The sequence below is a fragment of the Lynx rufus genome, unplaced genomic scaffold (assembly GCF_022079265.1).
Source record: "Lynx rufus isolate CCGP_SWC_20201006 ecotype Redwood Valley unplaced genomic scaffold, mLynRuf1.p SCAF_15, whole genome shotgun sequence".
NCBI lineage: Eukaryota > Metazoa > Chordata > Mammalia > Carnivora > Felidae > Lynx > Lynx rufus.
Genome location: NW_025814829.1, coordinates 26,038,847 through 26,055,340, shown reverse-complemented (window position 1 = coordinate 26,055,340; position 16,494 = coordinate 26,038,847). Strand labels below are relative to the sequence as shown.

Sequence of the window (16,494 nt, the reverse complement as noted above, 5' to 3'; positions counted from 1 at the left end):
AGTGAAAGGAATAATCTTAGTCTGTACTTATCTATCTGGTTACATGTCCAGATGAAAAAAAAGAGTGAATAAAGTCACCAAATGAAACATGTAAGATATTATTTATACCATTTAATTTAATTTATTTATTATTATTTTTTTAAATGTTTATTCATTTTCGAGAGACAGAGAGAGCAAAAGAGAGAGAGAGAGCAAAAGCAGAGGAGAAGCAGAGAGAGGCGAAGACAGAGGATCCGAAGTGGGCTCTACACTAACAGCAAAGAACCTGATGCGGGGTTTGAACTCACGAACCGTGAGATCATGACCTGAGCTGAAGTCGATGCCTAACCCACTGAGCCACCCAGGCGCCCCAATTGACACAATTTTTAAAAGCACACAAATTTGTACAATGCTTACAGATACACGGGTGTCACTATAGAAGAATAAAAATAGATTGTCAACCAGGAACAAAAGGAAAAATTATTTCCTGTGGAAAAAGTAAATGGGCTAAAAGGATATAGTCAAACTCAGGAAACTAACATTAGTAGTTGAAGAGGCTTGAATGTTATCACAAATTTGTCACTTATTTAAAAATAGTGGATTCAAATATGATAAAAATGTTGGGAGTTGTTAAATGTGGATTTGGGGTATTGTGTTTTTTTGATAATTTTCTCTATTTTATTTTTTTTTTAAATTTTTTTTTTCAACGTTTATTAATTTCTGGGACAGAGAGAGACAGAGCATGAACGGGGGAGGGGCAGAGAGAGAGGGAGACGCAGAATCGGAAACAGGCTCCAGGCTCTGAGCCATCAGCCCAGAGCCTGACGCGGGGCTCGAACTCACGGACCGCGAGATCGTGACCTGGCTGAAGTCGGACGCTCAACCGACTGCGCCACCCAGGCGCCCCTTATAATTTTCTCTATTTTAAAAGATTCTAGAAAGCTTTTTTTTCTAATGTGTTGTATGGAGTATCAATTTGATTTTTTTCCTCTTAGATATTTATTATAGTTTTATATATTAGTAATTTGACTCACTGGCTCAATAATGGTCACTGAAGGAAGTAACAGGTAATGTTTTCTAATTTTTAGGAATCAAATAAAAGTTATGCACCACATAGTATATGTTTAATCTATGTACCAAGCTATTTTTTTTTTCTGCAAAAATGATCTGAAGTGGAATTTGCTCACATTCCAGAGAATTGTGAGAGCCAAATTCCATACTATTCAAATGTTATGGGCATTGGTTTTCTTTTACAAACATTGTCCCAATCTGAGCACAATTATAGAGATGCAGAATTTATTTCAATATGATTCATAAGACTAGAAGTTATCAATTAATTATCCATATTTTTCTTTGAAATTGTAGGCACAGTATATCTTGATCCACCAGGCCTTGGTGGAATACAACCAATTTGGGGAAACAGAAGTGAGTTTGTCTGAATTACATCCATATCTACTTAACATGAAGAAAAGAGATCCCCCCAGTGAGCCGTCTCCCCTAGAGGCTGAATTCCAGGTAATGATGTGATAGCAATAATAATAGTTACTAACGTTAACTTTCATGAGGGCTATTTTCTGGGGGTGTGCATTCGGCATGATTCCTGAATTTGGGCCTCACCATAATCAATGGAGTACAGATGAGGAAACTAAGACAAAGGGAGTTCAAGAGAAATACCTAAAACATAACAGCTGTTATGCAGGAGACTTGTTTAAGCTTAGAAATGCGTCCCCAGCCCTCCCCTTTTAACTATTTCTCATTAAGCTGGTATAAAATAAAGTGTCAAAATAATAGTAATACCCACAAAATTGGTCTGCCAAAGGCAATGTAGCATCTCACCTTTTAAAACTACATCTGGTTTGGGTTTGTAAAGGAAATAATTAGAGGAGTTTATGACTACTTAGGAAGTTTAACTGGCTGGAGCTGGTAGACAGAAACTAAAGGATAAATACATGTGTCCTAACCTATTTATTAGGCAATTACTCTGAAAGCCAGCCTAGGATGTAGTTCACTCGTTCCAAGAATTTGTGGAGCTATCTCCGGATTGCTCAGTTGTCCAAACAAAATGTTTTGTACCTTTTCTCTTTCACTACTGATATCAAGTTTACTGAAACTGTCTGTGAACTGCCAAGCTGGTCAAATTGGAGAGTTTCACAAGACCAGGAACATGCTTTAATCGGATGCAGAATTGTTTAATGTCTTGGCTCAAAGTAAGGATGAGGTGGGGGGTGGAGGTGAAGCATATAATAATCACCACGTAACACAATCCACCAGAAGACCTGTACTATCGTGTAAGAACTCGCAGTCTACCAGAGTAGTCTTGAGGGGAAGGATGTTTAATTGCTATTTTCTTGCCCTTTCAGCTGATAAATCAAGCGTATTCAGTACACTAACTCTGCTTGCCCCCCTATATGCCGTTTGGAAACACTTATGTATGCCATTTAAACATTCTTACGTAAAGCCACTAAAAGAAAGAGTAACTTCTTTCACTGAACAAATGTGATTGGGTTTTTGCTCTGTGTACAATTTTGCTCCCTTTGTACAATTTTGGGCATAAGAGTCAAAGTGATTTGCAGATAGACATAGTGAGAGAGTGTAACCCAGAGACTATAACTGATGGGAGCAGTGAAATTATTCCACCTAAGCATAAAGGTAGAAAGAAGATGAGAGTAGAGATGTTGGTCAGTTCGTAGAATTGGTGATAGGAAGTTGAGGCATTTCTCATCCAATTGCCTGCTTTTTCTAAAGAGGGTATGAAGCCAGAGATCATCAGTTAAACTTTTAGGGGTACAGGGATAAGAAGAGAAAAGCAAAGCTTATGCTTCAGAAAGGGGAAAGTATATGAAATAGTTATATCAGAACCTTAGAGGAGAAAGCAGGAAAAGACCTCTCTGACCTCAGCCGTAGCAATCTCTTACTCGACACATCCCCAAAGGCAAGGGAATTAAAAGCAAAAGTGAATTACTGGGACCTTATGAAGATAAAAAGCTTCTGCACAGCAAAGGAAACAACCAACAAAACTAAAAGACAACCAACGGAATGGGAAAAGATATTTGCAAATGACATATCGGACAAAGGGCTAGTATCTAAAATCTATAAAGAGCTCACCAAACTCCACACCCGAAAAACAAATAACCCAGTGAAGAAATGGGCAGAAAACATGAATAGACACTTTTCTAAAGAAGACATCCAGATGGCCAACAGGCACATGAAAAGATGTTCAGCGTCGCTCCTTATCAGGGAAATACAAATCAAAACCACACTCAGGTATCACCTCACGCCAGTCAGAGTGGCCAAAATGAACAAATCAGGAGACTATAGATGCTGGAGAGGATGTGGAGAAACGGGAACCCTCTTGCACTGTTGGTGGGAATGCAAATTGGTGCAGCCGCTCTGGAAAACAGTGTGGAGGTTCCTCAGAAAATTAAAAATAGACCTACCCTATGACCCAGCAATAGCACTGCTAGGAATCTACCCAAGGGATACAGGAGTACTGATGCATAGGGGCACTTGTACCCCAATGTTCATAGCAGCACTCTCAACAATAGCCAAATTATGGAAAGAGCCTAAATGTCCATCAACTGATGAATGGATAAAGAAATTGTGGTTTATATACACAATGGAATACTACGTGGCAATGAGAAAAAATGAAATATGGCCTTTTGTAGCAACGTGGATGGAACTGGAGAGTGTGATGCTAAGTGAAATAAGCCATACAGAGAAAGACAGATACCATATGGTTTCACTCTTATGTGGATCCTGAGAAACTCAACAGGAACCCATGGGGGAGGGGAAGGGAGAAAAAAAAAAGACGTTAGAGTGGGAGAGAGCCAAAGCATAAGAGACTGTTAAAAACTGAGAACAAACTGAGGGTTGATGGGGGGTGGGAGGGAGGGGCGGGTGGGTGATGGGTATTGAGGAGGGCACCTTTTGGGATGAGCACTGGGTGTTGTATGGAAACCAATTTGTCAATAAACTTCATAAAAAAAAAATAAAATAAAGTGTTGAAAGAAAAAAAAAAAAAAAAAAAAAAAAAAAGAAATAGTTATATCAAAGTAGAAAGTTGAAATTTATGGTCATGAATTTAAAGAGAGTCATCTGGTTTCATTGTTTTCTACAGAAACATTGAAAACAGGGGCTGTGCATGCAGATAGTTGAGTTAAACCCATCTAGGATTTCTTTTTTCTTTTTTGATTTATTTATTATTATTTATTTTTGAGAGAGACAGAGGGCAAGTGGGGGAGGGTCAGAGAGAGAAGGAGACACAGAATCTGAAGCAGGCTCCAGGGTCTGAGCTGTCAGCACAGAACCTGATGCTGGGCTTGAACCCACAAACTGTGAGGTCATGACGTGAGCTGAAGTCGGATGCTCAACCGACTGGGCCACCCAGCCCATCCCCCACCCCCACAGAGGATTTCTTAAAGTGACAGTTTGAAAGTCCCAGGTGAAGAAATTGAGGGTGTTTGCAAATGAATGATACAGTGGTGGATGACAAAGAGCAAACTGGCCACAGAAGGACATTGGGCACATAGAGAAAATGTTAAGGACAGTATATGGGGAGTTTTGATAGACTTGCACGTTGCTAAACTCAAGATACTAGAACAAATGACAGGGAAGAAAAGAGGTAATCTTCAATAATGGGATGGTTGAAATTGTAATTTTTAAATGAACGTTTGAAATGAAACTTAAAAAGGTAGAATGGAGAAAGTGGATGGCAGAGGAGTGGAGGGAAAGGTCATAGGAGGTAAAGAAGCTAAGAAGTGAAGAGACTAGAGTGTTGGCTAGATCATGCTTGTCAATGTAGAAGTAAACAAGAATGATGACAGACCTGGGGAGAAAAATTAAACAAGTCTGAAACTAAAGGAGGTGGGGTGATCCAGTAATCAGTACCTGAAGCCTCTAAAAAAGGTTAAAGGAAGGTGACGTGATTTCAGGAAAATCAAAGTAGTCGGGTATTTGGAAGGAGAAATGAGTAGAAATGGTTTACAAGTAGAAACCGACAGCACATATCTTTTCACGCTGTGATGTATATGGGGTATGAGGGGAGAATTCAGTTTGTTTGTTTGTTTTTTAAAGAACTACTGCATTTTTGGCGATGTTCTCAAGGGACACTCAAGTTTCACTTGGTGCACCTGCCCCCTCCCCAGAAAAAAGGTGAAGGGACTATTGAAAGAAAAGCATTAAGATGGATGGCAGTTTGTTGACAACAGACCATGAGCACCAGAGGGCAGAGAGGAAGACATTGGTTGATGGGATATAAGACATTGAGTTTGTTGTATTTTAGGATAATCATTTAGGTAATTATTTAGTAGTAGAGCTCTAGAGAATATGGATGCCCTGGGAGGCTTAGACTCGTAGCAGCTGAAACAAGCACAGACTGAGGTGTGAAAACCCCTCCATGTCTTCAAGGAAGGCGAACCATTAGTTTTATCGATAATACTGGGTATTGACTAGAGGGAAGAGACCACTGAGTGACTGTTCAGACAAGAGCAAAAAAAGTGTTGTAATACTTTCCAAGGCATCAGCTTTCAAGCAGTTCATGGAAGTGTTCAAGGGGCCTAGTATTCACTGATGAGGTTTTCTTTCATTCAGTTACACAGCAATAAACGGGGTTTGAAACAGGGTGCCATATTTAGTTTGAAAGAGCAAACCATATTAAAAAAATATATATATATGTGTATATATATGTATATATATATATACACACTCACATGTACATCCACATGCACATATGTTTGTATGTGTATAAAATCCTGCTAAACTGTACATGATGAGCTCTCTTGGTTTAGATTGTTCATCCACTTGACAAATATCTATTTAAGGACCAATGGGGAGAAAGGGCTGAAAGTAAAAAGACCTTTCAGAAGAAAGGACACTTAAACTGATAGCTAAAGGGCAAGTAGAAGTTAGAGTGACAAGGGAAAGGGCAGTCCAAGCAGAAAACACACGTGCGAATCTGCTAAGATTCAGGACAATTCAACCCCTTCCCAGGGGGAGTTGAGGACGTTGGTTTGGCTGTAGTGGAAGGGGCCTATCAAAGGGTGAGGCGGGACAGACAATCAAGAGTGCATTCCCTAAGGTTTTTGTGCAGTAGTAAAGGGATTGGTTGAATACTTCCTACCAATGATGGGAGACCTCTGAGGAGCCTCAGTGGACTCTGTTTCAAGTTTTAAGAGGATTAGAGCCAGTGAGATTGAAGATAAAGAGGCCAGTTAAGAAACTGTTGACATTTTCAAGTGAGAAATCAAAGTGGACTGTACTAAGTAGAAAGAGAGAAAAGCAAAATGATTTGAGAGCTTCACCAGCAGAAATGATAGGTCTTGCTGACTGATTAGCAACTGTGAGTGAGAGGAAAAGCAGTAGGGAAGGCATTAACAAATCAATTATCAATTATTTGAAGCATGAGCCAAATCTCCTGTGAATGCCGTATCTGGAGAGTTTATTTATGATCATTTAAAAATAATTTACCGTTACCCCTTGCAATATGGATAATAATCAACATCTGCATAGTGCTTCAACTTATACAAGAACAAACCATGCTATTTTGCTTCTCAGCAGCTCTTTAGTAGGAAACATATTTTGTTATATAATTGTATATATTTAGTTCAAAATTTCCATGTCAAAAATATTAAATGCTGGGGCGCCTGGGTGGCTCAGTCGGTTAAGCGACTGACTTCGGCTCAGGTCATGATCTCACAGTTCATGGGTTCGAGCCCCGTGTCGGGCTCTGTGCTAACAGCTCAGACCCTGGATCCTGCTTCGGATTCTGTGTCTCCCTCACACTCTGCCCCTCCCTTGCTCACACTCTGTGTCTCTCTCAAAAAAAATAAATAAAACATTAAAAAATTAAAAAAAATACATATTAAATGCTTGAACAATTAAAAGGAAAAATTCAGAGGCGAATGTAAAAATTGTGAACTATGGGAAATGCATGTAAATTTCACAAAACTTGATGAAATACTTTAGGGAGCATCTTATGTCACAATAATAAACAAAAGCAATATTTACGTCTTAAAAGGAGTGTTCCATTCTATTTTTTACCCTCAGAGACTTCCCTCGTATAGGAGCTGGAGGACACAGCACATTGGAAATCAAGAACAAAATAAAAGTAAAAACAGGAATTCTAACATCATTCCATGTATGTAGTTCATTTTATGTTATTTTTTTTTTTTTGGTATTAGATAAAATTAAACTCTCTTTTGGACTTGCTTAATGTAAGATGCACGCACACAAATTACGTTGAAGCAAATTTTCAACATTGGATTGACAGTAGAGAATAGCTAAGAGTCTGTTTATATTTAATTATAACAAATTCTTTGAAAGTCCAATTCCAAAGAATTTTGGACTTTGGAGGATAGACTGTATTCAGTATTTTCATTCTACCAATTATTTCTGAAATGGGTTGTCAGAAAGACGTATCCTCTGCAGTGGGAGAAAAAAAGGCCTAGTCTTCTTTACTAGTTCTCTCTCATCTTTAGTTAATTTCAGTTGTTTGTTTCAGGGTAATTGCCAGTAGCAAAAATTACTTCTTTTTTTCTTTCTGTGTTCTCTTCATCCCTTCCTTCTATCTGGGAGATTGACAGTAGGTAGAAACTACCTTATAAACTGTTAATCATCAAATCTAACAGATCAATGCATGTACAGTTTCCATACTTGAATTCTGTTATTTAAGAATCGGCAGGTAATGTCTGATAAAACTATAATTTTATTCATTGGCATAAAGTAAAATTAGCATGGAGAAAATATAACCCAAGCTAATAAAATAGACAGCTGGATAAATCATATCAATATGTGGTTGACCTAGTTAATTTCTGAAGTCCTTATAAATATTAGTTCAAAATCTGGAGTTGATGGTTATATAGCTAATCAGATCATTTGATTAGGAAATTATAGACTAAAGAGATTGAGAAAGTGAGAAATTATGGGACTAAATAATTTTCTTGATTAAATAATAAGTCATCTGAGATACTTGTTAGATTACTAATTTGATGTTAACTGACATAATTAAGAAATTAGGTTTTTACCTAAACTATGCATTTCTTTAATTTCTTTATGAATTTAAGCTTATATCTAGCAGAATTATGATATTTCATGGGAAACTAAAGTATATGTGTCAAAGATTGAATGATATATTGGAATATTATGGTATCTATCTGTTGTTTAACACAGAGGTATATCCCATGTTTTTCCAAGAAACTTTTTGTGACCTTCTTTTTCTTAGATTGCATTTTTATAATCTGTTAATCACTAAGAACTGAATTTTATGTAGGGTCTCATTTCATATAGATTAGTAAATTTCCATGATGCAATCTGTCACTTCTCTAATTTCTACCTGACAATCAAGCAGAGATTTGATTTTTTAAAGAAAGACTTACTACTAATTTATTTTACATAGATGACTTTAACAGAGTGCCACTTAAACATGAACTAGAGATGAGCAAAGAGAGTGAGCATGATTCAGATGAATCTTCTGATGATGACAGTGACTCAGAGGAAACAAGTAAATACATCAATGCGTCATTTATAATGGTAGGTACTTAAATTTCCAAAGCCCAGGATCTAACCCTTTGAAAAATCTACTATATTACTATGGCCATTCATTAAGTGAATTTATAAAAGAATTATGAGCTTAGCCATAACTATATATTGATTGATAAAAAAGTGTTAATTTTTAATACTATGTTTTAACTTACTGAAAGACTTAAAGATATCCAAACCTAATGGGTTGATACAAAATAAAACAATGCTTATTGGTTACAATTTATGACAAACATGACTCTTCATATTAGTTTGAAAAATAATACAGTTTGAGAAAATACATCAATTAGGTAAAGACATGATGAAGATAATTTGAAATGCTTCTGTATTTTCTTTTTCAACCACATTAACTTTTTAAAACTTTTTGGAAGGGAAAACTTGTTAGGTTTGTTAGGATAGTGTATGTTCTTAACTTGATTTCATACTATTAGCTAAGTATTGTCATAAACCAAATAAGTATTTTACATAAAGATACCACATTGTTTCTAAGACCTAAGAATCTTAATGTTTTTATATGAAAGCATGGATATCAAATTAAGTGACAATATTTCCAAATAGTTATGCTAAGAATCCACTGCTCTCTCACCAGTGAGCGAGAGTAACAGATTCTCTCTCTCTCTTTCCCTCTCTCTCTCTCTCTCTCTCTTTTAAAGAGTTACTGGAAACCTGAAGTGATGATTGCTGCTCAGGAACCACTAAAAGAGACCATTGGCGACTTTTGGCAGATGATATTCCAAAGAAAAGTCAAAGTTATTGTTATGCTGACAGGGCTGAAGAATGGAGACCAGGTTTGTACCTTTAAGAATATTTTTTGTTTTTCTGTCATAAAATATCATTTGCCATTCTTGGATTACTTGCTGGATATACCCAAGTGTTTTTGACCCTTCTGTCACACAGTTGCCTTTGTTCATCCTTACCATCTTCCATCCCAGTGTTGGCCTCTAGCAACTCATGTCTGGTTTCTGACCATCTCTCATGTGGCCCTTGTCTGGTACTGCACACCATCTGCGGATCAACTTTGCTTGTCTGTTTGTTTTTTTGTTTTATTTATTTGAGAGAGAGAGAGAGAGAGAGAGAGAGGGGGGTCGGGGGAGGGGCAGGGGGAGGAGGGCAGAGGATCTGAAGTGGCTCCATGTGGGGCTTGAACTCATAGACCGTGAGATTATGACCTGAGCTAAAGTCGGACGCTTAACCAACTGAGCCACCCAGCCACCCCCAACTGTGGATCATCTAATGCACAGCTGTCTCTGTCGCTCCTTGCTACAAACAAGTAGCAACTGACATGTTTTCCTCCTATTTTCTTGAAGATGAGAACCAGACTCCTCAGTTTGATATTGAAGACCCTCAATAACCAGACCCTCATATATCTTTCCATTTTCTTCATATTTTTATGTTTTCCATAATTTCTATTCTGGACAAGAAGGTTTTCTGACTGAATCTTAACACACAATCTACATTTTCATCACTGAGACTTAATTTACTGGCATTTCATATATCTAAATGTGCCCTCTATTCCCATTTTGATCCTTTTCTTCTAGAAAAGGATCCTTCTAGATCCTTCTAGAAAAGGATCAAAATGGGAATAGAGGGCACATTTAGATATATGAACTCCTTATATTTAGGAGTTTAGATAGAACTCCTTAAAAATTTATCTAAATCCTGCCTTCTTTACATTCATGTAATATTCAGCATTATAAAATTCTATAGTTGGAGGTGAACCTAAGGTCCATTTTGATCTGCTTAATGCCTATGACATGTATTTGATCTTCCGCTTAATACTTTGAGTTATCTAAATTTCTCTGGTAGTAGATTTTACTTAGTTTTAGCACCTAACACATTATATGGCTTATGTTAAAGTTTATTTAATTTTTTTTACATTTATTTATTATCGAGAGACAGAGAGAGACAGAGCATGAGCATGGGAGGGGCCGAGAGATGGGAAGACACAGAATCCAAAGCAGGCTCCAGGCTCCGAGCTGTCAGTACAGAGCCCTATGCGGGGCTCGAACCCACAAACCGAGAGATCATGACCTGAGCTGAAGTCGGACGCTTAACCGACTGAGCCACCCAGGCGCCCCTATGTTAAAGCCTATTTAATGAACACTCTCATAAGCATGCAGTTATATGCCTTCTCTTTCTCTCTGTCTTCTCTTTGTTTCCCCATCCCTGACATAGAATGTTGTTTTTATTTTATGGGTTTTTTTCTTTTCCTTTTTATTTTTTTAAATGTTTTTTATTTATTTTTGAGAAAGAGAGACAGAGAGAGAGAGAGAGAGAGAGCACACATGAGTGCAAGCAGGGGAGGGGCAGAGAGAGAGGGAGACACAGAATCCGAAGCAGGCTACAGGCTCCAAGCTGTCAGCACAGAGCCCCACATGGGGCTCAAACTCATGGACCACGAGATAATGACCCAGGCCACAATCTGACGCTCAACCAACCGAGCCACCTAGGCACCCTACTTTTTTTTTTTTTTAAATAACTTGTTAGGAATTCCAACATGGTATTCTAGCAATTATTTTTTTCATCAAACTGTGAAAACTGGGAAATGAAATGGTAGTTTAGGCATCTGCCTGTTGTTGTCAGAAGTTGTGGGACTGTAGTTGGTACAGAGCCATTTGCAGAGAGAGAACACACTTTTGTGACCCACCTACTCTTCAATCTGACCCTTTACTTAGATTTGCAGTTAACTTATAAAAAACTGCTCATGGTGTTGGTCATCAAGATACAGCGACAAAGCACTAAAGGATGAAATCTCCTTCCTCAAAGACCACTGGAGGGACAGTGAGACTTGTTATGGCAGGGGTCATGATCAACACCAGCTCAATCTATAAATTTTGAAGAGGTGATAATAAGGGTATGGAAGGGAGAAACAAATCTCAAAGACCTACACTAGCAGTGACAGAGCCACTCCAGTGATGTCCTGGCCACTTTGGGTATTTCTCAGTTCCCTTGATTTGCACAAGCAAACACCAGGTATTGTAGAATGGATGTCCAAGATACTTAAGATAGATTGTAGAGTTTTATGGACAACTTTTAATTTTAGAACACAATTAGTAACTTCAACTTAATAGAATGGGAGGAAAGAGAGAGAGGAGAGAGACGGAGACAGTAAGAGGTGATCTCAATGTGTTAAAAAGCAAACAGAACACTTGTGAAGAAGGTGTTGAATCATGTTCTTTCTTATCTAGGAAGTCTGTGCTCAGTACTGGGGAGAAGGAAAGCAGACATATGGAGATATACAAGTTGATATGAAAGACACCAACCAATCTTCAGCTTATACCCTCCGTGTATTTGAACTGAGACATTCCAAGGTACATAAATAATTTCAGGAGTATATATTTTTGATCTGGTTATTGGTCTGGTAGAAGAACCAATAAACATTACTCTATAAAAGTAAAGCAAAAGGTATATAATGTTTTATTATAACTTTAAGATGAGTTAAATGAAAGTAATTGTGAAGAAAATGTGACTATCAAGTTTTTAGAGGGACCTAACCTTACGTGAGTTAATGTTCTCTTTTTTTCTGGTTTTAGAGGAAAGATTTTCGGACTGTGTACCAGTACCAGTATAATAACTGGAATGTGGATGAGCTTCCTCCAGAACCCAAAGAATTAATCTCTATGATTCAGATTCTCAAAGAAAAACTTCCCAAGAAGAATTCCACTGAAGGAACTAAGCATCACAAGAATGTGCCTCTCCTCATTCACTGCAGGTGGGTGGGATTTGATAGCATATTCTCTAAAAAATCTTCATAATGCTTGACTTCATGGTCCACACTTCCCGTTAGATTATTTACGCTAATACATAAAATGCAGGCCCACACTGAAAGCCTCTTGTGGAATCAGTCACTCTCTCAGGTTTGCTCCCACAGCATAGCTCTTACAGAAATATGATAGAAATGATTATAGTGTAATCATTTTAGTCTGTAAATTTCTTACTGCCAGTGTCATATCATCTTTCAGTCCCAGTGCCTAACATCGAATCTGGAATGTCATATGTCCTGGATGAGTTAATGAATGAATGGAAGGATGCATGAACAGACAGATGGATGGATATTACATTTTATTTATGCTTCTATGCACTGATCCACTCTATTAGGTGTTAACAGAATCCAGAGGAATGAATGCTTTGCCATCAGCAAACATATTATAAGTTGTATAGTAATTGAAAAGACTTGAATAAATAAAATCCTGTTAATAACATATTCTTTAAATTGAATATTTATTATAATGTAACATGCTTCTCACAAGTAAATTATCGAGTTGTCCTCTTTTTAATGAAAAATTTCACCAAGCATCAGTTTTCTATTGATCCAGAAATGTGGACATTTGTAAAAGCATTAGAGAAACAGAAGAGAGGAGAAAAAGCATGCATTCTAATAATATACAAAATATTGGGTCCAGGATTTCTGGTTTCATTGATTTCTAGTCATGTCTTTATCTTTCCTAAATCTCGATGTCCTCATCTGCAAATTGGAATTATGAAAGTTGTCCTAATAACTTCAGATGTAAATAAAAATGCATTATAATCTATAAGGTGTTAAGCAGAGGAAAAAAATATGCTTAAAGCCTAAGACAATTATTTTTTTAAGTATAAGATTATTATAGTCTCAAACTGAAAAAGTTTGTCCGAAAAATGGATTTAGCAGAAATGTTTTGCTCTTACAAGATTGGAATACTATAATTACAATAAACATGAAGCGAAGAATGCATTCTATCTCTCCCTTTCAGTTTTCATTCTAACTTTTCCCATAAAATGTAGAATTATTTTCTTTTTAAATCTTTTTTTCCTCTTACAGAGATGGATCTCAGCAAACAGGACTGTTTTGTGCTTTGTTAAATCTCTTGGAAAGTGCAGAAACAGAAGAAGTGATAGATGTTTTTCAAGTAGTAAAATCTCTGCGCAGAGCTAGACCAGGAATGGTTCCCACGTTTGTAAGTAGACCTTAGAGCTGTTTTCGATGTGTTTTGCATTTTTATTTTGACGCTTTCTTCTCTCTCCCTCTTCTCCAATCCTCTCCTTTCTTTTCCTTTTCTTGTATTCTATTCACTGTTCTATTCTTTTTTGTATTCCTTTTTTACATGACGATTCACATGAAATTATCATTAATATAAATAAGAGACCTAACTGGAGCTTGCCAGCAATTTGTTATGGCAATTCATGTGAGACATTTCTTCAAGCGCTCATGAATTCCCTAATTTCCCCCATCTTTACTCCTGTATTAATGTGTATTGCTGTGTAACAAAGCACTCCAAAATTAGTGGCAGAAAAAAAAACACATTTATTATAGTTCAATAATATATTGGAGCAATGAAAGCTTTCTGCCAATGACGTCAGGTTCAGCCAATCTAGACCAAGCTCACTCATAGGTTTGCTACTGTTGATATGTCCACTAAGCTTGGCTTGTCCAAAATGATCTCTACGACCAGCAGATTGGCAGTCGCTGGCATTTAGCTCTGGCAACAGGGATGAGTAGAATGCAGGTCTCTCTGTCTCCAAAAGACAAGCCCACGCATATTCACGTAAAAGCGGTAGAGCTCCAAGGAGTAGGGTGGCAGGGCGCACGACCCCTTGAGGTTTAGGCTTGAAACTGGCACAGTGTGCCCTCCTCTGCGTTTTCTTATCTAAGCAAGTCACAGGGGCAGCTCAGCTTTAAGAATGTGGAGATCGACCCCGCCTCTTTTCAAAAGGGTCTGCAAAGTCACATTGCAAAGAAGTGTGGATTCAGAGAGGATAATAAGTGTGGCAGTTTTGTAATCAATCAAGCATGGAGCTTCTGCAGCTGGCAGAGGGCAATCTGGAAATTTAATAACCAGTCGCCATATAAACTTAGCTACTCACTCAAATATATGCAGCTTTTAATAATGTATGACACTGAACTTGCATATATTGATTTTAAAAGTGTACTGAGTGCCTGTTATGTGCTCTTGCCATTAAAAGACTCACCATTTAGCATGAGGAAAAGGCAGATATTTATTAAACAGTGTAGTAGTTGAAATGACAGAGATTATAAGAAGGACACAAATGAGGGCACTTAATTTAACCTATGGAGATCAAGATAGGCTTCCTGAAGCATTAACCTCAAAAAGTGGCATCTTGGGCCATGTCACGGAAATGAGACACCTCGTGGCCTGTGAGGGGAATGAACAAGTAAGAATGACCAAGACTTCCAAGTAAATTAATAGTTCTTGCTAATTTTCATCTGATATACAAATAATTACAGAAACCTCCTTTATAATAATTACATAATCTTTCTTGCTTCTTTCTCTTACTAGGAGCAATACCAATTCCTATACGATATCGTCGCTAGTGCCTATCCTGCCCAGAATGGACAAATAAAGAAAAGCAACAATCAAGAAGATAAAATTGAATTTGATAATGAATTGGACAAAGCAAAACAGGATGCTAATTGTGTGAGTTCACCTGATGCCCTTGATAAGGCCAATGAAGGAAATAAAGAAGATGAAGGTGCTAAAGTCACAAGTAGCCCTGAGGAGCCAGAACATTCCGCCAATGGTCCTGCGAGTCCAGGTTTAACTCAAAGTGCATAGGAAAAGATGTATACAGGACTCATTGTGTTGTGTTATTTCTATTTTTCTAGGAGTAGGATGGCAAAATAAACAGTGGATTAATGAAGTGCATTGGACCAATATTTGTGAGAAGTTTCTATTTTGCTACAGTAGAAACATATTTAAGATAGTTTTGCTAAAATGTTTTGTACAGTCTTTTGCATATGTTAAAATTTTACCTACCATTAAGCAAAAAATAACATCTTTGTAGACTTAGATTGTGTGTGTGTGTATGTGTGTGTGTGTGAGAGAGAGAGAGAGAGAGAGAGAGACAGAGACAGAGACAGCGAGAAACAGAGATGGCAACAGGAAAGGGAGAGAGGATGCTTTTAAGTGAATTTAAGTGCTTTTGAGAAACCTTGCCTTTTTTTGTAGAAAAAAACCATTTTATGTTGAACATATTAACTTAGCTTAAAGGACCTATTTTTTAAATCATAAATTGTGTGTGGGATCTAAGAATAAAATGTACATTTCTGAAACGACCTCAAGATGTCCTCCTTGTTCTACTCATATAAATCTTATAGTTTACTATTTTACTTCTAGAAATAGACATAAAAGTAGTGTGTGTGTGTGTGTGTGTGTGTGTGTGTGTGTGTTTGTGTAGTTACTACAAGAAAGTTAACTATATTAACATTTGGAAATCTTACATTCCATATGTTAGCATTTAGTCCCTATCTTTCAAGCTCATTTCATCTAATTTAAAATTTTCAAGCAAGCCTATCTTGTTATACTCACATGGTGTTTATAATTTTGCAGTAATCTCTGTATAATATGTGAAATTCATTGCTTGATACTTTTGACCAAAAATTATATGTGTTGCAGTTGAATTTAAATAAACATCTTTAAACAAATGCAATAGATATTAATATTCATAGGATAAAAATAGAATTATGCAAATGTATTTGTGTGAAGTATTTACATTTGAAACCTAATCTAGCTATTTTTATGGAATGCAATCCCAATATGAGAAATGTCATATCGCACATGCATATTTTCCATGCTAAAGTTCATCCTTGACTTTCACCCAAGTACATTTACTTTGTTTTTACCCATTCTATTTTACTTTATTTTAATTCCAGTATAGTTAACATATAGTCTTGTATTAGTTTCAGGTGTACAATATAGTGATTCAACAATCCCATACACCACCCAGTGCTCATCACAACAGAAGTGCATTTGCTTTGAATTTCTCAAATGCTTAGACTACAATAGCCAAATTATGGAAAGAGCCCAAGTGGCCATTGATTGATGAATGGATAAAGAATATGTGATACATATACACAATGGAGTATTACTCAGCATTAAAAAAGAATGAAATCTTGCCATTTGCAATGACTTGGGTGGAGCTAGAGAGTATTACGCTAAGCAAAATAAGTCAATCAGAGAAAGACAAATACCATGATTTCACTCA

The 16,494-nt window shown here is 37.0% G+C and overlaps 1 protein-coding gene across 8 annotated transcripts in view; it reads left to right on the top strand.

Moving 5' to 3' along the window:
• The window catches only part of PTPRC (protein tyrosine phosphatase receptor type C), a 126,064-nt gene extending 110,904 nt beyond the window's left edge, over positions 1–15,160 (top strand). For all 8 annotated transcript variants that reach the window (XM_047076720.1, XM_047076719.1, XM_047076716.1 and 5 more), the window contains 8 exons: positions 1,345–1,494; positions 7,024–7,114; positions 8,372–8,505; positions 9,168–9,302; positions 11,703–11,825; positions 12,048–12,226; positions 13,313–13,448; positions 14,790–15,160. In XM_047076720.1, the coding sequence (XP_046932676.1) occupies positions 1,345–1,494; positions 7,024–7,114; positions 8,372–8,505; positions 9,168–9,302; positions 11,703–11,825; positions 12,048–12,226; positions 13,313–13,448; positions 14,790–15,065 (1,224 nt within the window). In that variant the 3' untranslated portion in view covers positions 15,066–15,160. The remainder of the gene's footprint in view (positions 1–1,344; positions 1,495–7,023; positions 7,115–8,371; positions 8,506–9,167; positions 9,303–11,702; positions 11,826–12,047; positions 12,227–13,312; positions 13,449–14,789) is intronic.
• Positions 15,161–16,494: the final 1,334 nt, after the last annotated feature.